The following is a 15,184-nucleotide window of genomic DNA, read 5'->3' as shown; positions in this document are numbered from 1 at the left end:
CCACACGAACCCAACTAAGGCCATTTCCTGGTTGTCATCCTGCACCAGCACTGCAATTGCTAAAATATTAATGGCACCCTCTGTGAAAAATAACACCAGGAAGCTTCTCATTATAAATTAAAACTGCAGACGAGCAGCAGCAAAGAAATAATGGAGCACAGCAGAAAAAATGTTATCAAAGAGTTCTTAAGAATTAAGACAAAAGAGTCCATCTTTGGAGCTTACTGAGGGAAATGGAGCCACTTGACTGAGATGTGCTATTTCACCATCTACTTGAGGAATATAGCAAAGTGTTCCCACTGGGGCTTTGCCCATCTAGCGCCTTTCCTGGGCCTAGTTGGGGAGAAGTTGAGGGAAGGATAGTAGAGTTAAGAAAAGAACAAGCAAGTGATGTAGATAAAGGAGATATGAGTTTCCTATGACTACAATTTCATGTGATGTATTAGGTCATGGCCAGTCGGTAGATGGTGAGGGAAAAGTAGCTAGGTTTAAAGCTAAAGAAACATGGTTCCATCCTTTGTCTGGTCCTAAGGTGACGGGAGCACTCTGAACTTTGTGTTCTAATTATCTGATTCCTCCAGTCACCTCACATGGCTTCCACCTCCAGAGTCTTCAGACCCTCTCACAAATCACAGTGTGAACCTGCATTTTCAGAATGAGTTGATGAATGCTCAGAAGGGGAGCAGAGGGATCACAAATTGACCTTTGATATTTATAGCACAGTGAATATTGATACTTTTATTTCTTTTTAAAGAAGAAGGTACAAATGGCTAGAGACAGAGATATTACAGGAGGAAGAAAGATGGTATCATCTCTGTAGAATATACTTCCAAGCTCCGTGGGAAAGGGAGGAGGATCCTTCAGGACCAATCCAGAGAAGTACAAGCAGCATCCCTATGGCTTCTGGGATATGGCAGTCTTCATACTGGGTGTGCCTCAAGCTGCTGATAACCCAAGGTCCCTTCTCCCCTGGCCACTCTTGTCTCTCCAGGTCCCCAATCTGAGTCCCATCTGCTCATCTTGCTCTCACTGTTTCTGTCTTGAGACTGATTCACACAGGTTTTCCTGGGCCTCATATTCACTCTCTTTGTTGGGTCTGATGACATATGTCTTTGAATAGAGGAAGTTCCTTCAGTCTAAAGTCTTTCAGCTTGGTCCTCAAACCCTCCCACCTTCTCCTTTCACCTCCAAGTCCCCTCTCTTCTGAAGTATATAGATCTTTACTTAAACTTCTAAGTATATGTGGCTCTTTTGGAAGGAGAGAGTAGGTACATGTTCCCTCAAGACAGAGAGTGCCCCACCACCACCACCACCACCACCACCACCACAGGTGAAAACTCTGGGTGTTGTCACTCAAACAGACTGAGCTAAAGAGAACCTTTATCATACTTCTCTCGAGTTTTCCTTCTCTCCCTCCAAGTTCACTAAGCTGAATGTATAGCTCTAGTTATAGTGTGAGCCGCAGCCAGGCTGCAACAGGTGCTCCGGGAGGCAGGCTGTAAGCATGGAGGCTCTGTACATGTGCTGAGTAAGGAAGCTGTCATTAGCAACTGGAGATGGTTGTCTTGGAATGTGTTGAAAGGGAGAAACATGGCTTAATTGTAGGCTTATTTGTATGTGTGATTGTAGTGAGAAAGGCCTAGGCAGTGGACACCATAGCTCACATCCCAGAGAAAAGAGCAAAAGAAAGAATTGCAGATGTTCTAATCAATATTAGCATATGATATGACACCCTCAGGACACCTGGCCCCTTGCCCTTCACCCGGACTTCTGTACATGGCAAATCTAAACATTTTCGAATTCGCAGTCATAGTCAGTCATCCGGCACATTATGAACTTCCACTGGCGATCCCTGTAGGAGGAGAGCCAGAAAAGGAGTGTCAGTGAGTGTAGAAAGAGTTACTCCTGGAGAAAAGCACTGACAGGCTTTGGCACGATTTGGAGCTGATTCTCACCTTGTTCTCAGAAGACTTCAGTAAAGTCTCCAGAGACCTGATGGATGTGTAAGGTTAGATTGCCCGTTGCTGGTTATAGGGCACATGGAGGCTCTTATGGCTGATAGCCAGTCCCTCCATGGTTCAACCTTTGTGGTGCCTCCAGGACTTACAAGTTCAGCATTTACTAGCACTACCTCCATTTTGCTGCAGAGAGTCTTCCTTCTAAAAGGCCATCCGTTTTCCCATAATACTTCTTTTCTCCCGAGGACTCTCTATGTGCCAAGGTCCAGGAGATTCACTGTGTATTACTCCTTTGAAACCACATCCAAGGTGAGTGAGGACCACTCAGACCTTAAAGTGTGAAAGAAAATGCCTCACCTATCAGAAACGGAATAGCCTATTTGAGTGATGGGATAGATTTGGGAAGGCGAAGAATTGCTTGGTTTTTGGAAAACATGGTGTGGATAGGATACATGCTGCTTGCTAAGCTTAGGATCAAATTCTGTTTTTCAACCACTTAATAGAAATGCAGGGAGTTATATACTCTGCACAGTACTCCTGCGGTCTGATACTATTTAACAGTGTTGTCATTGTGAAGCCCCCAGTGCTTCCAATGTGCTCAGCCCTGCACTAGACGCTCTATGTGTTCTATCAGTAATCTCCACTGTGACTCATTGTTTTGTAAAGAAATAGACTTGGTGTAATCAGACTTGCTTTAAAGAATTACCAGTGAAAGGCAATGATGTCAGACTTCCAGGGTGCTGGACTCAAATATTGGTCTTTCTCTTGTACTAGGCTGCTTCCCTTGCCAGATGTCCTTAATGCCACCAGAGGACACAGCTGTCATGCTTCTGGCATAATCCCCAATAAAGTATGGAACTACTTTATCTATATTTCAACTGAGCAATTTCTTCCACACTACAGTCCTTCCTCCTTATGCTCTTTGAACCTGCCAGGCTTATTTCTGATTCTTTGTATCCTAAACACCAATGGCTGACAGCTCCAGCATCCAGCTTCTGGATGGGAAGTATGTGGAGGTGACCTGGTATTCTGAGTGGAGGATGGTGAGCAAATAGCCCAAGGCCAGCTTTCTAATTCTGAGTCTGTTTTTCCAGCTTGTCCTATGCAGTGCAATTGGGGATAGTGTTCTCTGGCACATGTCTTTAAGGGTCTGGAAGAATAAGATGTGTATTGATATTTGTTCTTGTATAGCTTACTTTAGTGATTAGCAAACCAGTGTTGTGTGCTTTCCAAGTGAATTTAATTATCACAGCTAAGAAGTGCATATCTATGCATGAAGAAGGCAAAAAAGATCTTGTGGTCAGGCATCCGTGATGTAAGTTTAAGAGGCAGTTAATGGATGCTGAGAAAAATTTAGACTTGGTCCTAAAAGAATCAAGGAGTCTACCTAGGTTCTGTTTTCCATGCCAGACAGTAGCTTTCAGCTAGGGTCTAAGTGACTCCATGGTATATTTGGTAATGGCTGCTAAGAGTTTTGCCTATCACCCGATAGGTAGATAGATACCAGCGGTACTTAGTGGGTGGGGCTAACACCTCATCATAGAACAGACACTTGCAACAAAGAATTATCTGGCCCCAGGATAAGAAACCATTCCATACACAAGTGGACATACACAAGTGAGTTTTGTATAGAAGGAAAGCCCTTGCTCTGATGGTATTTGTCCAATGGGATTGGGGGTGAGCACCCCATCTTCAACAGAAATGAAGAAACTAAACCTGTGGGTTTCCACACCACTGATAGTGATTGCATCAAAACTACCTGAGCGTGCTAATTTTATTTATGCTAATTTTATTTTTATCTGGGGGGAAGGCAGAAGTCACTTTAAAAGAAATAAGATACACTATAGCTCAGTCTTCAATGATTCTGTACAAATTATGTAACTGATAATTTCCAAGCCAGCCAGAAAATTTAACTGGCCATTTTAACTGTCAAAAAAATAATTTACTTAGCACCAACTTTAGGTGATAGTCATTCATTCTTTACTGTTCCCATTTCGTGTTATATTTTTAACCATGAAACTCAGAATCCATTTCACCTTCAACCCAGGAATCTTTCGGAACACTTGATACTGGCACTGTGTTCTAAACTTTGGCAGACACTTTGATGCTCAATGACATTAGACTTCCATACTTTTTGAGTTCTTGGGTCTTTCTCTCCTTAAATAGCTTTTCTGTGTGGTATAACACTCAGTTGTTTCTCTTCATTAGGATGAGTTTATCCAAAGTACTCTTCCTCTTCTAAACTGTAGCTTTTAGCAAACAGGTAACCAGTACGTTAAAACCCTATCTCAAACAGAAACAAGTTACATATGAAAATTGAGGTGTTCTGTGGAGAAACCAGAATCTTTGTCTATGGAACCTGGAACATACAATATGCTTTTCCAGAGCTATTTTTAATGTCTTTAAAATTTGTGCTTCATAGTAAATAAGTTAACTGCAGCTAAGTGAGATGCTACTTCATTTGGAAGCACATACACAAAAGGAAACGGCATTCAAATTGCTCAGCATTTACTTTTGGTTTTATTTGGTTTGCAAACCATGTGTGGGCAATCTTCCTGGAATTCATTTTTGTGTGACATTATTGTCACCGGATTAAAGTTAGTCAAATAAACTCTTAACTTCTGAATTTCTCCATATTTTTCCATGAATTAATAGAGAGAGAGCCACAAGATCCCTACAGTGACCTTGTCAAGGTCACACTGCCTCATGAGGCAAGTTCCCAAGAAGTCTTCACTTCTCATTGGCTCCTGCCACCTAACCAAACCCACAGCTAATCTTTGATTAAGTAGGAAACTAGATTACTGGGGTCATCAGGTATAAGTACTCACAGTCAGGACCCCAGCAAGGAGTGAGTCCACACAGTCTCTAACCCTGAGATCACTGGACAGGGGTTACCCCTCTCACCTTTCCACTGCAGAGAAAGTGGTTGTTGCTCCTCGCATATAGAAATCATAGTCATAGGAAATCATGTCCATGTCTTCCCCATAGTGGCCTGGGTACTCTGTGGTCATCCTGTGTAGAGAGAACAAAAGGTTGGAGCAGACAGAAGGTCAGTGTGAAGGAGAGGGGGAGATCTTGGGAAGCTGCAACTGAAGCCAGGTGGTTTCTGCCAAGTAACAATGATAGATACCTTCTTCCATTTCTCTACTTCTTTTCCCAAGCCATTGAGCTGTACACTGAGCACATGCAACAATAGCAACAGCAACTGTAGCTGTAACATAGGCAGAAGACTCTGCTGTCTCTGAAGTCATGCTGAATTAGTTCCATCCTATTCAAGTCAGCCAGGGTGCTGTTTCAGAGTGGATCATGACTCATTATTAGATCATAGAATCAATTGAACTGATTATGACTAGGCTTATATTGATTGTCAATTTGAAAGGGTCTAGAGTCATCTTGGAAGGAATTTTCTAGATTGTGCTAATTGAAGCTAAATGTAGACGGAACCATAGTGTGGTGGTTTGAAAAGGTTTGGCTTCCCATAGACTCATGCGTTTGAATGCTTGACTCATGGGGGGATAGCACTGTTAGGAGGTGTGGCCTTGTTGGAGAAAGTCTGTCACTCTAGGGGTGGGTTTTGAGGTCTCCTAAGCTCAGGCACTTCCCACTGTGGAATCTAGTTTCCTCCTGGCTGCCTGCAGAAGATGGTCTCCTTCTGCTGCCTGCAGATCATGATGTAGAACGCTTGGCTCCTCCAGCACATGTCTGCCTGTACACTGTCTTGCTGGCTGCCATGATGATAATGGACTGAGCCTCAAAAATTGTAAGCCTGCACCAGTTAAATGTTTGCCTTTGTAAGAGTTGCCTTGGTCATGGTGTCTCTTTACAGCAAAAGAACCCTAACAAAGACATACAGGCTGGGGTCTTGTACTAGATTTAGTCATGAACACTAGCCAAACATCAGTAATCACCACTCTTTGCTTTGTGATTGGAGACAATCTAGAGCTGCATCCATTTCCAGATGCCACGACTTCTTTGCCATGATGGACTGTACCCTTGAACGGTGAGCAAAAATTAAACCTTTCCTTCCTTAAGTTGCTCTTGATATAGCACTGAGAAAATATAACTATACACCAGCTTAAAAGAGAATGCAACAGAACAGAAAGTATCAATTGAAATGCTGCATTGCTTACAATAGAGTTTGTGCACAGAAACTTTATTTAAATGTTTGTATACATTTATTATGTGCACGTATTGTGAGCTAGTTTAACACATATTTCTTATCATAACTAGTCATAGTAAATGTGTTTAAAATATCTAGGAAAAATGTGAGCTCCACAAAGGTGCAGTTCTATTTGTCCAGTATGGTATCTCTGGCAGCTGAAACAGTTCCTGCTACATGGCAAATATATTCTGAATAAACAAATGGCTTTGTGAGAGTGACTTAATTGGTTTCCCAACCTATTCCAAATGAAAGCTGTCTTACACATTTCCCTGCAACTAGTGAAAGTATGGATGATAAAATGATCTAAGGCAGGTGTGGAATCATTAGACAGTATTCTCCTCCTTCACCAGCATTGCCCTGCCCCTCCCTTTTGTCATTCTTCCTTCTTTATTCTCAAAGATTGAGTCAATTCTGGGACAAATTTAGATCTCATAAAAATTTGCCACTGGGATTCTTCAAGACCAAAATAGGTCCATTCAGGATAAGAAAAGACACCCATGTCTTTCCCTAGACAGGTCTCATGTAGCCTAAGCTGGCCTTGGATTCACAATGTAGCTAGGATAACTTTTGACTCCAGACACTTCTGCCTTCACCTCCCAAGTGCCAAGATTACATGATGTACCAGTACTTCTTGATCACATCTGTATCCTCAGGGCTGCTCAGGAAGCAGCCATGTGTGAGTGCCAGTAATCCCACTTGATTGGGTGTACTAGGCCATTGTGCAATCCAATGGTCTTTCTTAAGGTTGTGAGAATTTTTAAAAATATCCTAATTTATTTATTAAAAGGGTTGATGGGAGGGCCTACAAGGAATGCTTAGGTGCATCAGGACCTAAGTTAGCACACGATAGGTGGACTTAGTCAGAAATCTAAATTGTCTCTTTGGACTTTTCTTAGTCAATCCTTTCCCTGAACAACTCGCTCCCTTTTTGGTTTGTTTCTCTTGAAGAAATCACTAGGGCATCTTAGATACCAAGCCTGATCTCATGTGGTTACATGCATTTTTGTTGTTGTTGTTTTGTTTTGTTTTTCAAGACAGGGTTTCTCTGTGTAGCCCTGGCTGTCCTGGAGCTCACTCTGTAGACCAGGCTAGCCTCGAACTCTCGAACTCAGAAATCCGCCTGCCTCTGCCTCCCAAGTGCTGGGATTAAAGGCGTGCGCCACCACCGCCCAGCAGTTACCTGCATTTTTAATTGATATGTTGATGAAAGGAAATTTTAAAATCTCTACTGGGCTTGAAGAGACCCTGAAACAGTACTTCCTCTGTCAAACAAACAAACAAACAAACAAACAGACAGACAGACAGACAGACAAAAGATCCAGCTAAGTGCTACATAAAGATTTGGGCCTCAGTTGGATCTTACTGGCTTGTGACCTGAGGATTCAATGACAGCTGCTATATGACAGTTTATCCTGAGAAGGGGGGCAGACTGTTGAAAACACACATAATGTAAGTAGTATTTTGAGTGTATTTTCTTCCTTTCATAAAACATTCTAGAACCTTAAAAGGCTGCATGTAGATACAACATATCAAACTTCATTACCAAAAATTTTAATTCTTCCCTAGAATGTCTGTTTTCAGCACTATTGTGTTGGACTACACCCAATTGCCCAACTAGTTGACTGTTGTTTCTATCCACCCTCTGCCCTGCCCTCAGGTCACTTGCATAATTAAAAACAATTGGAATAAAGTGGGAAAAAATTTGCACTTAAATTATACATCAATAAGGCTTAGGTTCTAGAGAGGCAAACAGTTCCCTAATGGTTACTCTGGTGAAGATTTCTTATTCATTTAGTGAGCAGATGGGGGCCTTCTGCTCAGTGGACAGGTTTCTAGGAAGTTTCTCTCTCTGGTAGGAGTCAGCAGTCCAGTGATTTTCTAGAATTTCCCAGAGAAGGTGGGATGTCTGCCATTTTTGGTCCAAATTAGCTGTAGCTTTGATTTTTGGTTGTGTTTTGTTTAATTTTTATCATAAAACCAGGAGATCAAGCATAAACATTCTTCCAGAACCTTGGATACAGGAAAATAGTGAAGGAGGCTGGAAACTAAAAATATGGAAGCAGAAATTGTCTCAATCATTGATAAAATGTGAGCTTTCCAAACACTACCGGCAGCAAGAATTTCTGTTTCAATTTACTCTAGGATTCCATATTTTTAGTCCAATAGATATATGTCTATTTATTTCTTTATGATACCACATACATGCACATATGCACACATGTACACACACACACACACACACACACACACACACACACACACACTGTCCTAATAAATAAAAGCACGAGTAATAGTTAATCAAGAAAATAAAAGGCTTTAAACTTACAGAGTTAAAACTGAGACAAAGTTTACATTCTTTTCAGAAAGTCAAGAGAGGCCAAAAGAAACTGGATGATAAAGTTTTATTGCACCAGTGTTGTCTTTCACGAAGATAAAAGGGGTAAGATTCAGTGTGGTTTCAGCTTTCTTGTGAATTACTATGCAGTTTCAGACAGCTTTTTGGCAAAGTACCTCATACAGAGCATTACCACACATTTCTAGCCCAGTTAAAATAATCAAGTAAGCCCATGGATTGATAAGAAGAAAGAAAAACAGTATATTAAAGAAATCAGTCTATTTTAAAGTATTTCTGAGAAAGGGAGTATATTTACCCTCTTTTTTTATCAAAAAACCACTGTGTTTATGTATATATATGTGTGTGTGTGTGTGTGTGTGTACGCACATGTGTGTGTCCACTGGGGCACAGTTTCTCACTCACATCTTGTTCCAAAGCTTAGAGAACTGGAAAACTGAAGATTTGTATGACTTCTTGTGTCAGACAGGGATGAACAAGATGGAAATAAGTTAAATGATATCTTAATTGTGAGCAGGCAAAAATCAGTTTGAACTGAAGGAAGACTGACACAGGACTTTCCCATCTGTGATATTTGAATCATGGAATTTTTCAACAGGTACAATTGGACGCAACAAACAGTTGCTGAGTGTATCATGGGATGGCAGGTATAGAGATCTCTTTGAGGCATCATTGGTACAAGGCACCGTTCACGTCTTTTGTGAACTAGTGTTTACAGAGCATAGAAGAGACACTAAGCAAGTATAGATTTGATGGGTCAAGATTGGCTTACAATTTATATTTAAATAAAGGATGATAACTTTCTGACAGGTAAGTCACTGGGGGACTTTCTTAAATACCCCTGTCATCTGTTCAGGATCACACTGCACGTATAATGTCTTTCCTGTCACACTCTAAGAAATGAGGACACTTCAGGGTAGATGACTTTGTTAGTGCCCCAAGATGCCTAATACATATTACATCACAACTTGTTTGAGCTATTTTTGCAAAGATAGAATGAGAAAACACTGTTGAGGCTTGGTCTTTTGCTATGTATTGAAATGCTAGACACTGGCCTCTAAGACCTGGTTTCCCCCAGGGATGATAGAATCTACAAGTACACAAAGTAATGCTATGTGACCTTGCTTCTTAATTTAAAACTATTGGTTGGGCTGGAGAGATGGCTCAGTGGATAAGAGCACTGACTGCTCTTCCAGAGGTCCTGAGTTCAATTCCCAGCAACTACATGATGGCTCAAAACCATCTATAATGGGATCTGATGTCCTCTTCTTGTGTGTGTCTGAAGACAGTGACAGTGTACTCATATAAATAAAATAAATAAATCTTTAAAAAATTTAAAAACAAAAATATCAGTTGAATAAAGATGCCAACAGCCTATAGCTGAGCAGAAGAGAGGAAGGTGGAACTTTGATTCTTGGGTTGGGTGTCTGAGGAGAACCATAAGGGGAAAGAGAAGAAGGTGGAGAGAGAAGACACCATGGGGTAAGTGAATCATGATGACATGGCCATGAGGGCTGGCCAATTGGAGTTAAGAGCAGCTCAGATGGAACACAGCAAGTTATAACCTGGGGTTATTGATAGAGAAGCAGACATAATAACATAGAGGACAGAGATCTGCCCAGCTCTGGTGCTTTAAAGGCTTATTATAAATATAAAGGTTGTGTGTCTTTTATCTGGGAACTGAATGATCTAAGGCAGGGTAGAGCCCCTCAACTGAGATTAAATATTTACTACAACAAAACTCAAATGGACTTATATATAAAAAATCAATATAAAAAGATACAGCCAAAGAAGCAGGTGTCTTGGTCCCTCCCCAGAGAGCTGGACACTGGCCAAATAGGTCCACATTGTCATGTCCTCTACAGTCACATAAGTGCCCTTCTCTGTGTAGACAGACTGAATTCTGGGAACTTGGGCTGTGACAGGGAACATAAAATGTTAGTGTCTATCCTCTGTGGCATTTGGGGGTTTATATTTCAAACGGTTCAGATATGTATCACCACACAGCGGAAGCATCGTTCCCAGGATGTCTGTGACTTAAATAGAAGAGGAAAGTCCCTGAACTTTTTTCAAATTGCTGTTTTGGAAGTGAGCCTCGAGCTCTTGCTTCAAGTCCAGGGCTGGTCGGCAGTCGTCACATTTGTTTTGATTACTGTTGACAGTCATCAGCCTGGCTACCCTGAGCTGTTCATCAACAAGGACAGTTTCACCTCCAACTTCTCCTTCCCTCTAAATAAAGCAAATGCCCCCCCTTCCCTTTGCCACTAGATGTCTGTTGTGTCTTTCTGCCTAACGCTTGATCTGTATTGCTCTTATTTTCTTCCTGTGATAAAGGTAATTGGCTGTACACTATATACATAACTTGGGATCTGGAGGTGGCTGAACCTCTCTGAATCAAGCTCACTCTTTTAAAGAGCATTATAACTACCATATCTCAGGTCCTCCATGAGCACAGGGAATATAGCACTTAAATAAAACAGTATAATGGCCACAGTTAGGAACTTATCCTAAATCTGTGAACTGTACTTATTTGCTATCCTTCCACATTTAGTAACCAACTAGTTAACTGAATGAAGAAATGATGGGTGGCTTTTAGAGTCTTGTGGATAGAAGGGTACTTGGTCTGTGATTGACAGGTTTGCTTTGTTCTAAGTAGCTCACAGCTTGGTTGAGCTGATACATGGACAATCAGATACATCTCTAAAGTGTCTGCTTTTGAAGGGAGGCATCTCCTATGTGCAGGCAGCAAATAGACAACATTATGGGTAGGGGTCAGCAAGTGTGACAGCTGTTCAGGTGAGGAAAGGGACAATTGATTCTGTGCAGGCCCAGAGGAGCTGTGGTCCTCCAGACTGAGTGAATGCTGGGCACGGTGGTGGTTGCTTGTGAAGGACGGGACCATTCACACGCAGTGTGCACTCTTAAATGGTAACCTCCAGATTAGTTTACTCAAGATATAGGGGCTTCTGTCTCTGCACTAATAGCCCCTAAGCTTGCTCGGAGCATTCAATGTGGACAATTCCTCTTTTCATCAGGCCTCTGGGAACCGTTCTCCAGGAGACCATTCAGCCAGAGCAGGGTGACAGACTCCCTGAGGAAAGGCCTATGAGCTCATTCCTGACTTAGACACAGCATCACAGGAATGGTCTTGCCAACAAACCTCATCTGGTGTTAAAATCTGGACAACAGGGCCCAATTTCACAAAGATTTTTTTTGACTGGATTATTTACAGTGGAAGAGAAGAGACAGATGTTCTCGTTAACTGACTTTTGTTGTAAACTAGAAATGTCCAGGAATTAAGCAAAGCTACTCTATGCCTTATAAACTGGACACGGAGGGTGAGGGAGAGGGAGAGAGGGCAGTGGTGGAGAAAGCCAGTGACAGTGAATGGCAATGTAAAGGTCATTTGAACAGGCAACTGTGTCCAAACAGATCATTCTACAAACCTACCAAACAGTCCTAGAGCCATAGAGTCATTTAGACAAAACAGCAAACAAGTCACTAAATTCAAACCCCTCTGTTCCAGGATACATGTGCATAGCTTAAGTCCAGCTGGCCAACTGACTGGATGTGACCTGGAGGGGCTGGAGCTGTTTGAGGACAGGGGACGAGGGAAAAGGGCTCTGAAGGCTTGTTTGTGGCTCCTCCGGTGACATGTGTTGGTTGTTAACAGAGCGTTGGACTACGAATTTGGATTCTTCCAGCTAAATAAATATGTGTTACATTTACCTCCTCATCGAGTCCAGTGGGAACTGATTAGTAACAGTATGTCTGCATCAAGCAGGAATTCACTTTCTTGCCAGGTTTCAGTGATGCTGTGATAGCCAGAGAGATATTACTCTTGAAATCAGAACACCACCTCAGTTCCCACCAAACAAATAAATCCCACATGCATCTGGGAGTTGGTAATGATTTTGTTTTCCTATCCCGGAATGATGATATTTCTGAGTCTCTAAATGCTTGAAAATACGGAGGTGCCAGACATCCGCTTGACAAGCTTCACACGTATGCTTCAGTGTGTAAGGGGAGCGGGCTAGAGCGGAGCCTGCCTGCAATCCCAGCACTCTCAGGATACAACGGCAGGAAATGTTTGCTGAAATCCTGAAGTAATCCTGATCTACAAAGACCGTTCCAGATCAGCCAAGGATATATAGAGCTTGTGTCAGACAAACACATAGAACTGGGAGGTGTCTCAGTGATTAAAAGCACCTACTGTTCCTGCAGAGGACCAAAGTTCAATTCTCAGCATCCACATAGGGTGGCTTTCAACATCCTATAACTCTACATCTAAGGGATTTTTTGGTTTCATCAGGATTCTATGATGCCTGGACACATAGACACATAGACACATAGACACAGACACACACACACACACACACACACACACACACACACACACACACACACGTGGTTGGAAAGGTCCATTCATCCTTTCATGTGTCTAGTTCTACTGTTTAATTCAAGTCAGCTAAAGTGATGTAAGAGAAGGTACCAAGTGTAGGGATTACCAGCATGTCATGTGGGGAAGGTAGGACTTAGCTGTTGATTTACCATGCAGGGCTGTTAAAAGGATCAAGCACAATGATAAGCACAAATAAAGTTGGTTTTTTTTATTATCATTTATTAAAAAGTCACTCTATCAATGTCATTTTCACTGTGATTACTGCTTAGAAGGACTCACAACATAGTTATTTTTTTGACAGCTTTTATATTAAGGGCCAGACACCATGCTGAGATATTGAAGAATTGAAAACTTACGGCCTTGGGGCTTCATTCAATTTAGAAGGGTATAATATAACACCATGACTCAGGCAATTTAAAGATCCCACTAAAATGTCCAGACACCCTTGGGACAGTGAGTCATATGTTGTGTTCTATGGCATTTGATGCACATTCTTTATGCCACTTCTCCAGGAAAAAGTATCATTTCTACAGGCCACTGTATGAGCTCTCGGTTCTGATACTATGCTGTCTGAACTACACAGCCAATCACGTTGAAGCACTCATTTTGTGGAGTCTGCTTCAAAGGCAGGTTGTGATGTCATTCTCACTACCCTGACCAATGGTGAGCTATCTGGACCTGGTGGGGTGAGGGAGAATAAGAGGTTGGGGGTTAGGAAGGCAAGTGGAAGATCACTGACGATCAAGGCTTGGGGGTAGATTTTATGAAACCCGAATGTTTCTGTCAATTCAAGAAGAGTTGCCCATCTCATTTAAATCATTGTTAAATTAACTAAGGTCCTCTCTGTTCCTTATACACACCTTTCCATAGTCGTTAAATTCTTAGTATTATAAGAGATGAGCTGTATCTAAGGGGGAATTTTGGAAGTCGTTTTTAAAGAGAGAAAGGGCATGTAATATTTGTGGGGAAGCAAGACAGATGACCACTGGAGTCTGGCGCATTCTTAGATCAGTAGTGGAATTTGGTACACAGTGACTTATCTTTATCAGGCCTTGGTACCCCAGTATACAGGGTAAGCGTCAATCATCAATGTTCCAAGTGTTGACACACAATACAGAATGTGTATCATTTTTATTGGTTGCTCAATTAGAAGACAAGGATTACAGAAAAGTTAGATGCGTTCTCCTTTGTCCCTGCCTTCTCTACATCCATGTTCAACCTCTGTTGTCAATAAGATTTTCTAAAACTATGAGCCTTGGGCCCCAAGCCCATTCTATCTGCCTGATGGCTGAAAGTCTTGGGCTCCAAGCCCATTCCCTGTTGTTCTGTTTGTCCAGGACCCCAGGCAGCAGGCATGATGGTCTGTCTGCGGAGACACTGCAGGCTGTCTCATTCATCCTGGCAGAGACCCCAGGCTCTCACTGTGATGGCAAATGTGTCTATCCCAGAATCCTCTTTCTCTCCCTGGGCGAGCATGACTCAGTGCACCCCTGGCTCACCCCTGCTCCTTTGCATATCCATCTCCTGTCACATGATCTGTTTTCTGCAAGGCAATGCTTGGTTTTACTGGGTGTTTCTGCCCTTGTTTCTGTCCTCTCCTGCATTTGGGAAAGTGGAGGGGACTCTGCTTTAAAAACAACCCAGCTTTGTGTGATCATAGCCCATGGCAATGCCAGGATCCTGTTATCGCATAAAGCTAGGGTGTAGGCTAAAGCCTTCATTAATTGAACAAATGGGAGTGTCTGCTGTGTGTCTGATGTCACCAAAGGGCCTTGGGACTTGAGGAGAGACATCAGTCCATCAAGGGCTTACTCTATAAGCACGAAGAGTTATGATCTCCAACATTCATGTCAAAATCTGAGCATGGTGGCTCACACTAGTGATTCCAGCCCCAGGGAATCCAAGATAGGAGGGTACCTGAGGCAACTGCAAGATCCAAGTCCCAGAAAAAGACTTTCAGAAGATAAGGTAGATGTCTCCTAAAGGGCTATATCCCAGGTAGACATCTAACATCCACACACATGTGCACACACATCTGAACACATGTTCATCCACACACAGACAAACACACAGAGAGAAAAATATATCAAAATCCTTTTTAATGGACTTGGCGTGCATAAGTACAAAGATCTCTGTGAGCTTAGAGCTTGTAATGCAGAGGTGGGAGGGTGGGAATGAAGACTTAAAACTCTATTTAAGTTTAAAAACAAAAACAACCTATTTTTTTTTCTGAAAAAAGAATTCTCCTCCTATTAAGGAATCACTTATGACTGGGAATGTGGTACAGTCCTGAAATGCATGCCGAGAAC

The 15,184-nt window shown here is 42.1% G+C and overlaps 1 protein-coding gene across 1 annotated transcript in view; it reads right to left on the bottom strand.

Annotated features, from left to right (window-relative positions):
- Positions 1 to 711: 711 nt before the first annotated feature.
- The window catches only part of Dpt (dermatopontin), a 31,277-nt gene continuing 16,804 nt past the window's right edge, over positions 712 to 15,184 (bottom strand). Inside the window, exons 3-4 of the mRNA XM_028760356.1 lie at positions 4,863 to 4,970; positions 712 to 1,852 (exon numbers count right to left, since the gene is read on the bottom strand). Of these exons, the coding sequence (XP_028616189.1) occupies positions 1,786 to 1,852; positions 4,863 to 4,970 (175 nt within the window). The 3' untranslated portion in view covers positions 712 to 1,785. The remainder of the gene's footprint in view (positions 1,853 to 4,862; positions 4,971 to 15,184) is intronic.

The sequence above is a fragment of the Grammomys surdaster genome, unplaced genomic scaffold (genome assembly GCF_004785775.1).
Source record: "Grammomys surdaster isolate TR1022 unplaced genomic scaffold, NIH_TR_1.0 130, whole genome shotgun sequence".
NCBI classification, from domain to species: Eukaryota; Metazoa; Chordata; class Mammalia; order Rodentia; family Muridae; genus Grammomys; species Grammomys surdaster.
Note: the sequence above shows the minus strand (reverse complement) of the source record. Positions and strands in the feature narration are given on the sequence as shown.